This window comes from Diorhabda carinulata, chromosome 4 (genome assembly GCF_026250575.1).
Source record: "Diorhabda carinulata isolate Delta chromosome 4, icDioCari1.1, whole genome shotgun sequence".
Taxonomy (NCBI): Eukaryota; Metazoa; Arthropoda; class Insecta; order Coleoptera; family Chrysomelidae; genus Diorhabda; species Diorhabda carinulata.
This window is the reverse complement of record NC_079463.1, coordinates 27,852,956-27,867,874: the sequence shown is the minus strand read 5'-3', so window position 1 is coordinate 27,867,874 and position 14,919 is coordinate 27,852,956. Positions and strand designations below refer to the sequence as shown.

General features: G+C 33.2%; 1 protein-coding gene across 3 annotated transcripts; it reads right to left on the bottom strand.

The window, feature by feature from the left end:
* Nucleotides 1-3,020: 3,020 nt before the first annotated feature.
* Nucleotides 3,021-14,265, bottom strand: LOC130892555 (uncharacterized). Of its 3 annotated transcripts, none has more exons than XM_057798013.1 (7): nt 14,056-14,265; nt 12,768-13,021; nt 10,228-10,500; nt 10,036-10,171; nt 7,499-7,736; nt 5,428-5,703; nt 3,021-3,445 (listed from the first exon to the last, which is right to left on the bottom strand). In XM_057798013.1, exons 2-7 carry the CDS (start codon nt 12,999-13,001, stop codon nt 3,136-3,138), a joined length of 1,467 nt encoding a protein of 488 aa, XP_057653996.1. In that variant the 5' UTR covers nt 13,002-13,021; nt 14,056-14,265; the 3' UTR covers nt 3,021-3,135. The 3 variants fall into 3 exon arrangements, with proteins under 3 accessions (XP_057653996.1, XP_057653997.1, XP_057653998.1); XM_057798014.1 differs by having other exon boundaries at nt 7,499-7,730; XM_057798015.1 differs by having other exon boundaries at nt 12,909-13,021; nt 14,056-14,263.
* Nucleotides 14,266-14,919: the final 654 nt, after the last annotated feature.

Genomic DNA, 14,919 nt, shown 5'->3' with positions numbered 1-14,919 from the left:
CTCGATTTTTATTATTGTTTTATTCTTTTATCTAGATTTTTTTATTAACTTCTTAGTGCCTACATTACAAAGACTTTCTCCTGATGTTAACCACCAAAATAAGGTAGATCAATCTATTTACTACCAACAAGACGGAGCTCCATCGCATTTAACACGTACAGCTACAAATTATTTAAATGAAGTTTTTCCCAATATGTGAATTGGAAGACGTAAAACGATCGAATGGCCGGCTAGATCCCCCGATTTGAAACCTCTCGTTCACGTCTTATGGGCTTATTTGAAATCCAAGGTTTATTTTCACAGACCCAGACAATATTGCGGAATTAAAAGTTGAGATAACTTAAGAAATTAACAAAATAACCCCTAAGGTCATACAAAATGTTGTGTTAATTGGATGTTTTATTTCTAAATTAATAGGTGTCGACTTTATATAATCCATCCACTAATACTGCAATCCACATAAGATCAAAAATGTACATTACTTCCATCCTAAAAGCATAAGAGTAAGGAATTATTGCAATATATCAGTTACGTGCTAAAGGCTGCTCGACATGATTCATAAAAAGCATGCGCAGATGAAGTTTAGCTCATTGTTTCATGCAATATGTCGCACTTGCAGCCTCATCAGTTTGGTGCCACTTTTATTGCGTGCAAGCTGCAATTCTAGGGAGAAATCTAGTTACTTTTGGTTTAACAACCAATCTGTCCATTAGACTTCACATGCAAGGCAGCAGCAAATATAATTATTGCTTCGCTACTTACTTAGTTCTGTTATCATTATTTTTAAGCCGGTCACAAAATATTGAATCAAATTTTAGGTAAGGAATTTATTTAATTCACATATGGGATTTTTGTTAGTTGTAACCATGATGCAATGGCAAAAGACTTGCATAATGTCAATATTCATGGTGCAAGAAATTGCATGCAAGAATGTTTTTAAGTCATAAATAGTTATTAATTTATAGAGTTTTCAATTTTTCTATGTATAATAAAGGTTGAAACATTGTTGATAGATGGCGGTAGCTACGCCGTTTGAATTAATGTTCGACTGAACACCACGTATATCTCTTATTTTTGAAACAAACATCAGAGTAACATTTCTATATGAAGAAGGGGAGATTTTAATTTTTTATAAAAAAATTCAAACTGAAATATTTGGAGTGTGTTTTTGGAGATATAAAAGCTGAAATCTTTGCCTCCTATAAATAAAGTTCACATCTTCAAGAGTATTTGAGGGCATTTCACATCCTTCCTCAATGTTCTGAAATGTTCAATCTCCCGCCCATGCAGAAGGTTGCCGTTTTCACTTTAAAGACGCGCTTTCAAAACTATAAGAATAAAATTTCTCCTGGTATTAATTTCAATAACAGTCTAGAAAGAACATTCGAGGGTATTTGAGAGCTTTTCACAACATTCCTTTACGTGCGGGCATGTTCTTCTATCTTTGTTGAAGAATTCAGACTCTACAGTTATTTTTGCAGCAGATGTCTGCAGAAATTGCGGTTTTTTATTATGAATGTTTGGCGATCCTGATAATTACCTATTCAAGTGCGGTCATCTTAACTTTTATTTTACTTCATGTTATTCAGTTCGCTGGTAATTGGAATTAATTTTTTCAAGTAATGGAAATTCTAAAAAACAATAAATTGTTTCGGTCTAATTTTGTGTAGATTAGAACATGAAAATCATATCAATCTTCCACAAACGCAAAAGGTTTCCATTTTCACCTTAAGATATAAATTCCTCCTCTAGAAACTTCTAGAAACATCAACATCAATTGTTGTTGAACAATTAGATATTTTATTCGATAGTAGAAGATGCCCATTTGTAGAGGTACATAAATCATGATCTGTCATAGATTTGAACGTTCTTTACCAGTGAACTGTACTGATTATAAAAAACAAATAGTGAAGTGTGAGTAACTCGATGTAACATATTTTGAAGTTAAAAATTCAATACAAACTACCATACGATCTCATATCAACTCCCCGAGTGAAGACAAGAAAAGTACTGTTTACTGATGAAGCTGGTTTCACACGAGACGGTTTTATTAATTCCCATAATTTACATTTGTGGACAGATGAAAATCCTCACAATACAATTCAAACAAAGAATCAACATCAATTGTGTGTTGATGTGTGGACAGGAATAGAGGACATCTAATAATTAAGTAGGTCCATATTTTTTAATAATAATCTGAATAGTCGGCGATACTTAGAATTTCTTCTAAATGATTTTTCACCCATGCTATGTGATATTCCCCTAAATATTCGCAGAGACATGTGGCGATGGATGTACGATGGTACCTCTCCACACTTCCTAAATGATGTGGGAAATCATCTTTCCTAATAAGTGAATTGGTTGGGAAGGTCAATCATCATCATCTACTCATTTCCGAATTTTTTGTATCAAGTCTTGGAACACTCATTTAGATACAAGGAAATTACAAGTCTCCTTAGAGAAATGATTTATGATCACGTCAATCACCACCTACATCAATGCTATGCAATTGCTACAGAAGTCTTCAAAACTGTTAAGACCAGTCATTTTCTAGAAAGCTCTCAAATAATTGATGAATTGATTTATTATCCTATGTCGTGAAACATCGAACACGTGAATGTTCCTTTAGATTAAAAAACAATTAGAAAACACACATAACCAAATCATGTGAATAGGGTGGACGTGTAAAGACAGTTAAATTATTTTCATGTAAAAAGTCAGTTTCTGACGATGCATTTTCGTAATGTAAGATCAATCCAGGTATATTGACTAACTCAAGAATTGCACATGACTATTCGGTTGTGTACCCTGTCCACTGTGCATTTAACTAATTCTGTACCACGAACACTGGGTATATAATTCTCTTGACATATCTTTGCTTTTTCTAATCACGAGTGACCACTGTAGTAAGAAATAATGCTAACCAACAGCAGTCTTAGTATGAAAGATATGAGTACCTAAACATTCCAATGTTAAAATCAGCTACTAAGACAATAAGTGAAGACAAATAAAAGAGAACGTTAAGGCGCGGAAGAGTTCTGAACTTTTTATTGTGCAGAAACTAAGAAACAGGTTTTTATATAAAAAATATTACTAAATCATTGGAAATTGACAAGATAACGAGCATCACCTCAACTAATGATTCTTGAAGTATCTTGGATATTGAAATAGAGTTTCGATCTGACCATATGTTTCTTCATTAGCAGTTTTTAAACATTCCTCTTCCTTCAACTCAACATTCGGTTCTTCAATGTCTTCTTCCGACTTTGTTTTTTTTGCTATTTTCTTTTTGTAAATTTCATCTGATGGTACAGATGCTAAAATGGAAGATTTAACGTTGAGTTTTGGGCTCGGCATATCCCAATCTGAACTTAACACCGACTGCCGTTCAATTGTTTCCACTTTTCCTGTAGGCAAAAGTAGAGATACTTGTCGACCGGTTAATCTGAAAATAAGTATGTCTAATGTTAGCTATAGAAAGATTCGATACGTAGATAAATATCTCATACGGAATGTCCCAGAATTTAAATCGTTGTATTACATGCAAAGCTTTTGAACTATTTCGCTTTTGCTTCTGTCTTGATAATATTGCGCGTATATTGATCAGATAACGTTGTAAGCAGGATTTTTTCGAAGATTCTTAATTTTTCTCTACCAAGTATTGATACGACTATGATATTTCTATTCAATACTCTTTACTATAGTGCATTAGTGTAGATGTAATAATAGATTGTTTCAAAAACAAAGGACAAATAGGAAAAAATGGCTAAAATAGTGACTTATTGACAAACACAGTATTTTAGATAACAAAACTGTACTTAGAAGTGAATATATGATTTGTAGGATAATCGAATCTACATTTACCAAAAAAAATCCATGTAGTTAAGTTTGAATTTCTGGAACCTATGCTAATATTCATAATGAACACACTGTTTAAACCACCACTACACAAACACTTATAATTACAGTTCCTGACGCGCGAGTTTCGATAATCAAGTTATCGTCTTAAGGTACTGAAGATGAACTGAAACATATTAACTTGGTCTACCTATTATCTACCTATAATCACCAATGAAACTCTTTCTAACAGAAAAATAACTTCGAACATTCCCTAGCTGATAACCTGTACAGTGGATTGTAAGGAATGTGCCCTTTGTCAAAAATATTCTTACAGTTGATAATCTCAATACTTTCAAATGCAATCAATACTTTATTGTTATATACAATTTTTAATAATGTCACATATCTTTATTTATGTCGATAATTTAAATGAGAGTGTTCTTTAAGCAGAACATTCACATATCTCTTAGTTTGTCCAACATACTTCTTGTCATAATTATTAGGGCTAATTTTATAAATACCACTCTTTTCTAAATCTAGTGTTTTATCCTTGGGATTACCCAACAATTGTTTCTATGTTTTATAGGATATATAGAATAATTTGAAACCCACTCTATTATACAGAGTGTCCCACAATGAGTTAAAACTATCTGTATATAGCAATATATTTATAGTGAAATCAGGAAAATTTCTACTTTGTTATTTTAAATAGAACACACACCCAGTTTATTATGTATATTAATACATTTTTTAAATCTATGTAAAATTTTAGCATACTTTTGTCTAAAAACTTTTTTCGAATAATGCATACTTTTTGAGTTATTAATTTTCTTGTAAAAAGTTTGACCGTGGCAGACCCTTATACATTGTTTTTTTACGAGGATACCCTCAAAGATATGAAAATGGTTTCTGTTTGGTTGCTTCTAGCAAGGTCAGACGTATTTGAATCTATGTTGAAAATTTTTCGTTTTATGTATAAAAAGTGCTGAAAGTTTAACTTCATAAATATCAAATTTGTTCATTTTTTTTTAAAGAACCACCCATTTTTTTCTATTTTATTGCATTCAGGGGTAAAAATTAGGCAAATTCATGTAACTTTCCTATACCTAAACCTTACCGTTATCCAGATATTAAATGTTTTCTGTAAAAAAGTATTTTTCTTCATCTTGTCAAGGTCAGCAAACTCGTTCAATAAAATCGGTTGGTTTTAAATTTTGAGACAAATTGTAATAATAGAACTGCATATCATGTTTTCGTAAAATACGGTGAATCGACGATTTACTTACTCCAAAATCTCTTACGGCAACACATTGATGCTTCTGAATAAGCAGTAAAATAAGCAACAACATTAATTTTGGCATTATTATTGTCAATAACTGGTTTAATTCGATTAACTATTGCTTGAACAGTATGTGAGTTAGTCGTGGTCTGGCTACGAATAGCGCTCGTAGCGTCTGCATATCATTGTACTCACTCACTCACTCACTCACATCAATACGCGGCTTTGACCTTTGATTGGAAACTTTTAACCGAAAAAATCAGGACAACCTGTATGAGTGGATATGTTAATATTATTTTTTTACTAACGTTGAGATGCTGGTGCCGGTGTTCAAAGTTTTAAGACAAGATGATGGTGTTGCTTTTGTGATGGATTTCGTAGGTTGACCGAAGACGTTATCTTCATTATCCTTTTTAATCATCATAATATCAATGGAACTCCTAATTTTTCTGAACCCATAACTCGTTTTTTCTCTGAGATCTGGAAATTCCCATTTCACATCCGATTCACTGCTTCTCTTAAGTATTTCAACTTCACCTGAGGGCAACATCATTGACACTTGCCTTTTCATTCTCATTTTCGATCTGAAAAACAATATTCATATTTCAAACATACGAAATATAACAAAATCGATATAATTCTTCGAAAAAAATTTACTTATATTGTTTTCATCATCTAGACAAAACTTAACATACAGAAGTCGGCAATATCTCTCAACGGAGAGGCAGGTCCGACGAAGAATGTCAAGCTGTCACAACCAAACTTTTTTTGATATCGACAAATTTCCTTGGTCATCCAAATTGCCGATAAAAAAAGGATATCACACCCCTTAAGTCCGCTCATTCTGTAGCACTAACCAGAATAAGTGCGTTGTGGACATTTTGCTCAAGCAGCATCAAGACTAGTGTACCAAAAGTTTCAATCGAAGATTCCGTTAAAGAAAAATTCGGGCGAGTTTAGAGACAGATGATCGCTTGGTAGTATCTATAATTGTGGATAATAAATAAGCCCACTAATGGTCCACAATTGAGCTCCACGCATATCCAATTGGGACATCAATTTGCCTGATTTCATGTTAATGGGAAATCCGGGCAGCTTTTATAGGAACCGATGGGCACAGAAAAGTAAACCAAAATACAGGGATAACGATCCACATAGGGTTGTACTAAATAGTGAGAGATTTTAGAAGAAGATTCGTGAACTTGTTGGGGCTTCTTTCTTTTTAAGCTGAGTGTTGACATGTCTGCATCGTAAGCATCAGACGCAGCGCATCAAACGAATAATATGCTTTATATACACGAGTGCGTCTAGAAATTCGCAACATATGAATCGCTCGTAGACGTTCTATAGACTTCTACGCCTTCCATTCTGTATTCTAGTAATCGATGTGGCTTCAAAATATGAATTTGGATTGATAGGTACTAAAATATTAGTAGAGTTTGGCGTTATCGTTTAACAAATGTAAGATGGAATCAATCTTACAGTACCAATGAGACAGGAATCATAAGTATAAGTACTTCACGACGCAGCCGCATGTTTTCATCGAGTAACAAAAGCGGGGGCAATAGTTAATGAGATGCAAAACACCGAAGGTTACGTGGCTAGAGATTTCTCGCGCTATTGACTTAATAGTAACTACGACTTGTTGCAATACTTGATATTTCAAGTTCATGTTTCCTTTTTCATTTTTTCGAGTAACAAAAGCGGGGGCAATAGTTAATGAGATGCAAAACACCGAAGGTTACGTGGCTAGAGATTTCTCGCGCTATTGACTTAATAGTAACTACGACTTGTTGCAATACTTGATATTTCAAGTTCATGTTTCCTTTTTCATTTTTATAAGCTCTCATGAGCCTATTTCTTCTGTTAATAATGTTGTTAATTTTATTCCAACAAAAGTGACAACTAGAAAACTAAGAACTCACTGCACAAATTAGGAAATAGTGTGAAAATTTTTCATATTGTGGTCTTTTCTTTGATACATCGTGTGTCTAGATATTGTTTCCTCATGCAATTACGAATATTTCTCCTTCTCTTTCCTTTATTGTCTCACGGACAAATTTCTTACGTGCACTCAATACGAAAATTCGATTGAGTGGCAAAGACACTCTGATTTTAGTAGTTACGGTGGTAAATATGATCTTTGCTGATGAAGTAGACTTATTGTGAAAAATTCATAAGTTTGATCTAGGTTAAATGACTACACAACGATATATTCAAGAGGTGGTAGAACATGCAATATCAGACAACACTTGATTCTGAATGAGGCGGTAATTAGATCATCAAACATCAATTAGACTGACAGAAAACTCTTATGTATGGGTTTTTTCTTGTACTCACTGTCACGCCATATACTTATTACTTGAAATTAATACTGACTTGGCTAAATCAAAGCTGTCCATTCTGATACTATCATTTTCCGTATAACTTTTCAATGATGATTTACGGGAAGAATGTCGCTTTTCGTTGTTCCATGATTTGGAAACACTTTCTTGTGTGTTCGTTTCTTGAGATACTTTTTCCTCAAAAGTAGGTTCTATGGTATGAATAACTACTTCCCGTTCTTCTAAGGAGACGACGCGGGGGCGTGTCTTAGGGCTATCCTTTTGTTCTGAAACTAAAACATTATGTAAATGTTACTCATATCATAGAGGAATGCACTTTATGGACAATCCAAATAGTATCAATTATTTCGATTGCTGTACATTATTATAGAAAATACTTCTAAATATAACAGTACAGTCCACAATTATATCAAAGTATGAGCTTTTGGTATATAACACACCAACGCAATTCCCGGTAGTACCTCGATACCATTATTATGCATATTAGACATAGAATAGAATAGAATAGAATAGAATAGAATAGAATAGAATAGAATAGAATAGAATAGAATAGAATAGAATAGAATAGAATAGAATAGAATAGAATAGAATAGAATAGAATAGAATAGAATAGAATAGAATAGAATAGAATAGAATAGAATAGAATAGAATAGAATAGAATAGAATAGAATAGAATAGAATAGAATAGAATAGAATAGAATAGAATAGAATAGAATAGAATAGAATAGAATAGAATAGAATAGAATAGAATAGAATAGAATAGAATAGAATAGAATAGAATAGAATAGAATAGAATAGAATAGAATAGAATAGAATAGAATAGAATAGAATAGAATAGAATAGAATAGAATAGAATAGAATAGAATAGAATAGAATAGAATAGAATAGAATAGAAATGTCTGCTACTCAACATCTTAGGCGTAACTCATATAATCGCATGCGTGAATCATCTTTTTAAGTCATCTAATTTGAGTAGTTCAGTTTTGTATACAATACTTTTGACATAACTCCACAAAAAAATGTCTGCCGGACATTGATTTGGTAGCCATCAATGCAAAGAAACCTAAGATATGATTTTCAACAATTGTTTTTATCTTTCATATATGACCAAGCTCGCGAAACTGCTTTTCTATTTTGCTAATTGTTCGTTAGGATATAGGCGACAAATTTGAAAATTTTTCTTGGAATAAGTATTTGAGTTATATCCATAACCAAACATTTATTGAATGGTTATTTTGTGCCTTTTTGTTCAATTAACCATTTTTATGATAACATTACGTACATTAAACGAAAATAGCATTGACACTGACCAGTACTGACATACAAGCAGACAACAAGTTTTTAAGGCGATGAGTTTTAAACGAAAATAAACATTTTTTTTTCGTATTTTTCCCAATTCATGTCAGTAAAAAGGAACGCTGGTATTTGCTGTCCCATGACGTACCCTGTATAATTTGTTTTTCTTGAAAAAAATGTGCATTTAAAAAACAAATCGATGTATCCAAGCATTATTCTCTCTCATTTAGTTATTTTGAATTATTTCCATCTGGCTGTTCGACCGTATACAAAACTATGCCTTGTTTTAGTTGATTTGATAATGAGAATGATAATGCTTGATACGCATTCTCAACACTCAAGAGCAAAAGTTTTGAAATTTGGTAACACTGACGTGAATATGTCAAATCTGACATTATCATCATAAAGTTTAGTGAGCGTACTCGGAACGTGTTGTCACACAAGTGCTATTTTAGTTGTTTAAAGATACTTGAAACATTCATCTTGGTCAAAAAATGGAATTAAATCGCATTTAAACATTTTCCTATGACTTTTGAATGGATTAAACCAACGGAAGTGTGCCGATCAGCGCGCTACGTGATGAAGCACAATCTCTAGCCAAAATATTTCGTTAGTTTTCATTCGTGGTCGCACTTCGCTACCGGATGAATTTTGTTCAAAATCGGCTGTAATGCCAGAAAATATCAATGCTGTGCTTGAACTAATATTGCAAGATCGTCATCTGACAAACTGTGAGATGGAGGCATACCTGGGAATTAGTTCCACGCGCATTCATTCAATATTACTTTGGTAGTGAATAAGATTTATCCGTGTTGTATACCACATAATTTGACGAACGCTCAAAAAGCTCAATTTGCTAGCCAGAACTGTTCGAAATAGTCAAGGAAACCAATCGCAGAAGAGGAATCTTTCGCCACCACAACAATGCGAGCTCTCAAATATCAGCCCAAACAAAGACGGTTTTGAACGGCCAAAACATCGAATTAATGGATCACCCATCGCCGTTAAGTCCTTGTTCGATTAAAAGTAAATTGCGAAGGCAACGTTCCTCTACACCTGAAGAAGCGGTTGGTTCAAATGGGATATTTTGGAGCAATCTCTATCGAATTGGAAAAAATGCTTCGACAATAGATTCAACCGCATGCAAAAGTCTGATCTTAATATTTTGAAAAACAATGGAGCCATATCCAATTATAAATATTTCTTTTTATTTGTCTTAAGTAGCAACCCTTGTAACTTTGCACTTACTTTCACTCAAATACATTTAGTACTCACGTGGAATTGTTTTTTTAGGTTCAAGAGATTTTTTCTTCAAATCCCTAACGTTGTCTTTTGTTATCGTCTTATCACTTGGTATGTCTATTAAATTCTTCAATGAATCACAAACTTTACATGGTGTTCTTGCATTTGTCTGGAATGCGCATTAGAATAAATTTGGCATGGAAAGAATTTTTCATCAAATCATACCTTAATCTGTTCTAATTTTTCATTTTGAATTTCTTCAACAATACCCTTCCACAAATTTAGATATTCATCTTGAACCGCTTCATACGTCTTTTTTATAACTTCGTTGGTGCTCTCTAATCGGGTTTCAAGTTGTTTTCTGCTTCCTTCGGCATTCACTCCTTTCGTTATAATACATTCTTTCACCGGCTGCAGATTTTTTTCCATGACGCTCTTCCAAAAAGCTATACATTTCTCGGTATCTGAAGGATCAGCCGAATCTTCGAAAGTGTATGTCTATAATAAAATCATATCAGCTGATTACTAGTAATTACTTTCATAGTTACTGAAGAGCAAAACCCACTGATATCAACGAAATTAAGACTGTTTTCGAATTGTTATTTTTTGACAAGAGCCTTAAAAGTAATAGATTTAATTTTGGTTATGTCTCGTGAACAAACTTTTTGACAACATCAGTACAGGAAGAACTACTGTAAGCTGGCAACCACACGAACTTCATTTGGTTATTTTGATGGTAACTGCAAAGAAGCGAATACAATATGTAATAAAAATTGATAAGAAGCTCGAAGCTTTCCAAGATATATGATGATTCAGCTAGAATGTACCATATCGAAACCATTTTCGCATTCGAAAAGTTTGATACAGGAGTACAGTTTAGCATTGAGTGCCTGACAAATCTATTTATCTCAGACGTCCCAGTTGTTACAGCTCGTGACGAGGATAACGCAGATTATATATTAATAAAATTGGTCGACGAATATACATGAATATGTCAAAAATAGAATATCTACATGTAGGAAGCATTCAAGGAGTTAGGGTTAGACGATGTAAACAATTCAAATACCTAGGAAGCATAATTTCGAAGAAGAAGAAAGAACAACAAAAGAAGATGAAAGAAATAGGGAATAAAAAGGGAAAAAAGCTACACAAATTCTGAATCTGAACCTAAACACAAAAAATCATAGTGGAGCCCATTTTAACGTACGGATGCGAGTGCTGGCAACTGATGGATATATAGGAGAGAAAAGTAGAGGCTGTGGAAATTGACTACTTGTGAAGATCGCGCAGGATATCCAGAACAGAATATATACGAAATGAAGATATACGACGAAGAACATGTCGAGTATACACGACTTCAGAGAAAATACAAACTAAGCAACTATTTTTTTGATTGTTAAATGTTGATTCTGTAGCATTCATATAAAAATTGATGTTGAATAACAGCCTGGTGGTGATATACTTGTAATAATAAGTCATCCAATGTAGTTCTTAGATTCATTGAACCCACTTTTGGGTTCTATAACATTTGATAATTGGATTACGAGCATAAAATAACGAAAACATTTGGGTATATAGGAAATCTAAGAATTATATCATACATTTTTAAGAGCACCTTAATGATACAATTAATAAATCTACTACTGAACAAGATATCATCATCCAGGAATATTAGAAAATGATAGATATTCGTACTTTAAGCAATAATAAATTTTAGTGATCGAATAATATATACATAATAACAACATGATGGCTTGTTTTTAATTAAATACCACCTTGAATTACGTGCTTTGGAAAAAAATATTCCACCATATGTAAGACAGGCGACGGTTTTAAGAAAAGTTTCCGATCTCAACCTGTAGGTGATAATACTTATCAAAATAAATTGGGAAATATATTTGCGCATGCGTTGAAGGATTCTCACTACAAGTTTGGACGTTCAGTTTCTGTCTAACAATCGTATAAGTGAGTCGTTGTAAAAATTAGGCATTCTCATTTACTACTAAAATTTTGGGCAGCTGAATTCTAATTAGGCAATATCAACTTGACTGACGACGAATATGGTTGGGTGGCCAAAAACTACGATAATCAGGTATATCATCTAAAGAGTTAACCAAATAGTACTGGACGACCGTTGGATAAAAGTTACAGTGATAAACGGCTCATCAAAAGAATGCATTTGCCATATACTGACTGAAGAATTTTGCATCTGTAAGCTTCCGCGCGATGGGTACCGTCATTGCTCACTTTGGACCAAAACCGCATTCAACTGAACATTACACGGGCCTTATGTGCTCGTTTTTTGCTGTAGATAAAACCTGGATCCCCTACTATACTTCTGAATTGAAAAAAATAGTGGATTGCTAAGACCGACCCAGTTCCGACAAAAGCGAAGTCGATTTAAAGCCATAAAAATGTTGATACCGCATTTTAAAAATAAAAGAAAGTGATTTTCTTTGAGGATAACGCACCTTCTCACATTTCAATGATCTTCATGTCTAACATTTGCACTACGAATCTCTTTTCTGTTCTCTAACCTCAAAGTTTCACCTATTTTTAATAAAAAGAAGGCAACTATTATTTGGAAAAAAATTTTTATGAAAAACAATGTCATGTACTAAATTAGATCAGGAACTTTTCAGACAACCCTCATAGACAACAAGTGATTGTGAGAGAGTTTGTTTCACTTATTTCTAATAATCTGTATATTTTATATTAATTTAATACATTTGCTCTGTCTCTCGATTCAACCTAATATAGCATACCTGAAAAGAAGATCTTGTATTCGAGTTATATTTTGTATCCCTAACTGGATCCGCATGTAAATTATCTTCTTTGGATACATTCATCGGCATAGTTACATTAGCATCTTTTATATAGTAAATAGTATCACTTTTTCGTCTTACCATTGTTCGTCGCTTGGAATGTGATGAATTATCGTTCTGTTCGAAGTAATAATCTCTTTCGTCCCAAAGATTTTCTGTGGTTTCGAACTCCATTGTTACTGAATAATATCACTCTAAAAAAATGAAGTTTTTAATTTTACGGCAAAAGGAGATTGATAAACTTTTAATCCGAAAGACATCATCTTCGATATCTTGACAAAAAAAAATCGAAGAGAGAGCCAAAAAGTGGGTTTTAAGGGACATATTACAGCATTGTGCTTTATATGTTCACGGAAAAGTTCCGACCATGATGTAGTGATATAGGTTTCTGTTAGACCTAGACATTGAACTAATATTCCATGTTTTAAAAGTCTCTATTTTGGAGACCGACAATAACAGCTTCCTTAACTTCAAAATACATTTTAGTCATTTGCTTTATCTGTACATAATTTCATCAAAATTCTTGATCAGGCCAAGCTTCATGTAGAAAGGAAAGGGATAACTAACTGTTAGTGTTTGAAGATTTTTTTACGAGGTAGTCAATCGTTTATAGTGTAATGTCCTTATTTCCGCTTCCATATGGACACAAAAGTATACTCAGTTGTGAGCCGTAAAATTTCTCTTGTATTTATCGTTTTATTCAAAATAATATTCAGGTTTTCACGTGTAATGCATGTGTGGGAATAGATGGGTGTAGTATAATCTGATGCACCAACAAACAGTCTTCAAAGCAGAGGCTAGCATCTATCCATCAATATGGCTACATAACTGAGTGATTCTGTCCTTCAAAAATATCATATGCATTTATTTTGACGATCAATTCTAGCCGTATAAACGAGAACTAATTCAAACTTTTTGAAAAGGACAAGATTCTAGGCAGGTAATTCAGCTCTTGTTACCTTGTAACGTCCACTTTCATTTTCTTAACTTCGCCTACGGTTATAAATGGCTTAGGAATAGTTAAATCTTCATTAAATGTTCTGAAAACTAGGTTAGAAACCAACGTTACACATGCACATAGCTCAAAATTGGAATGTCCCAGACACAAACTAATTTCATTGGCCAAATTAGTCATATGAGGAAAACTCCGTTTAATACAGAATAAAAAACCTGATGAATATGTGAGCTATAAGATATTTTTCTACTTATTTTGATTTGTATGGGATACCTGATAAATAGTTGGAATGCTAAACTATTCCAAACGATCGGTTTCAAGAGATTATATTGGAAATTACAAATTGGATTACACATCAATGGCCAATTCTTGTCGTCACTTTGATTTTCTCTTTCATTAAAAAAAAACCTTCAAAAAAATAAAACGTCATCCCACGGTACGAGGAAAAACATCTTAATGATGTTTCGTGTGTCATAATTAAATGACACAGGTTTTATCAGTAGCGATGACATTCAAAATTGATTGTTATTTGTAAGATGTTTCTATAGGAATATTAATACTAATTTGAATAGTCATTCATCAGAAACGATATGACCACGATAATGGACAAAAGTAGGGAATTACGACAATATTGATGTTAGCTCTTGGAGCATAGATTAACCACATCCTTGAAGAAACTATACATGTGGATAGATTAATAATAGTCGAAAAGCATCTGAGAGGGTGAATTTCGTCTTTGACAAAACGTTTTTGAAATCAGCTAATGGATCCGAGATACTTGGTCTAAAGTTGCTAGAATACAAGACCAAGGTAGTACCTACATTTCATATTACAACCATCATGATGCAAGCAGTGGCGTAGATAGGCGTGGGCGAAGTATGCCTTCGCCCATGGGCTTAGACATAAAGGTACCTCGTGAGGCCTCTTTAAATATAATTCCATCACACTTAGCCACCCGTTTCATTTTTAAATCAAATGAAAACGTAGTTTATATTGATAATAATAATATAATAAATGTATTGGTATAATAGTAATTGGTAAAATAGAACAAATAGCAGTTTTAAGCTTTATAAAGCCTTTCGCTTATACAAATATGGCAAATGTGACTTAAATGGGTCAGTTCTCATAATAAATGTT

Bases quoted from the DNA above. Each gene is read 5' to 3' on its own strand.
- LOC130892555 (XM_057798013.1), bottom strand. From the start codon at position 13,001: ATGGAGTTCGAAACCACAGAAAATCTTTGGGACGAAAGAGATTATTAC. The intron at 10,172-10,227 runs GTATGATTTGAT...TGCGCATTCCAG, and splicing joins AAAAATTAGAACAGATTAAG to ACAAATGCAAGAACACCATG. The intron at 7,737-10,035 runs GTGAGTACTAAA...ATAATGTTTTAG, and splicing joins ACCTAAAAAAACAATTCCAC to TTTCAGAACAAAAGGATAGC.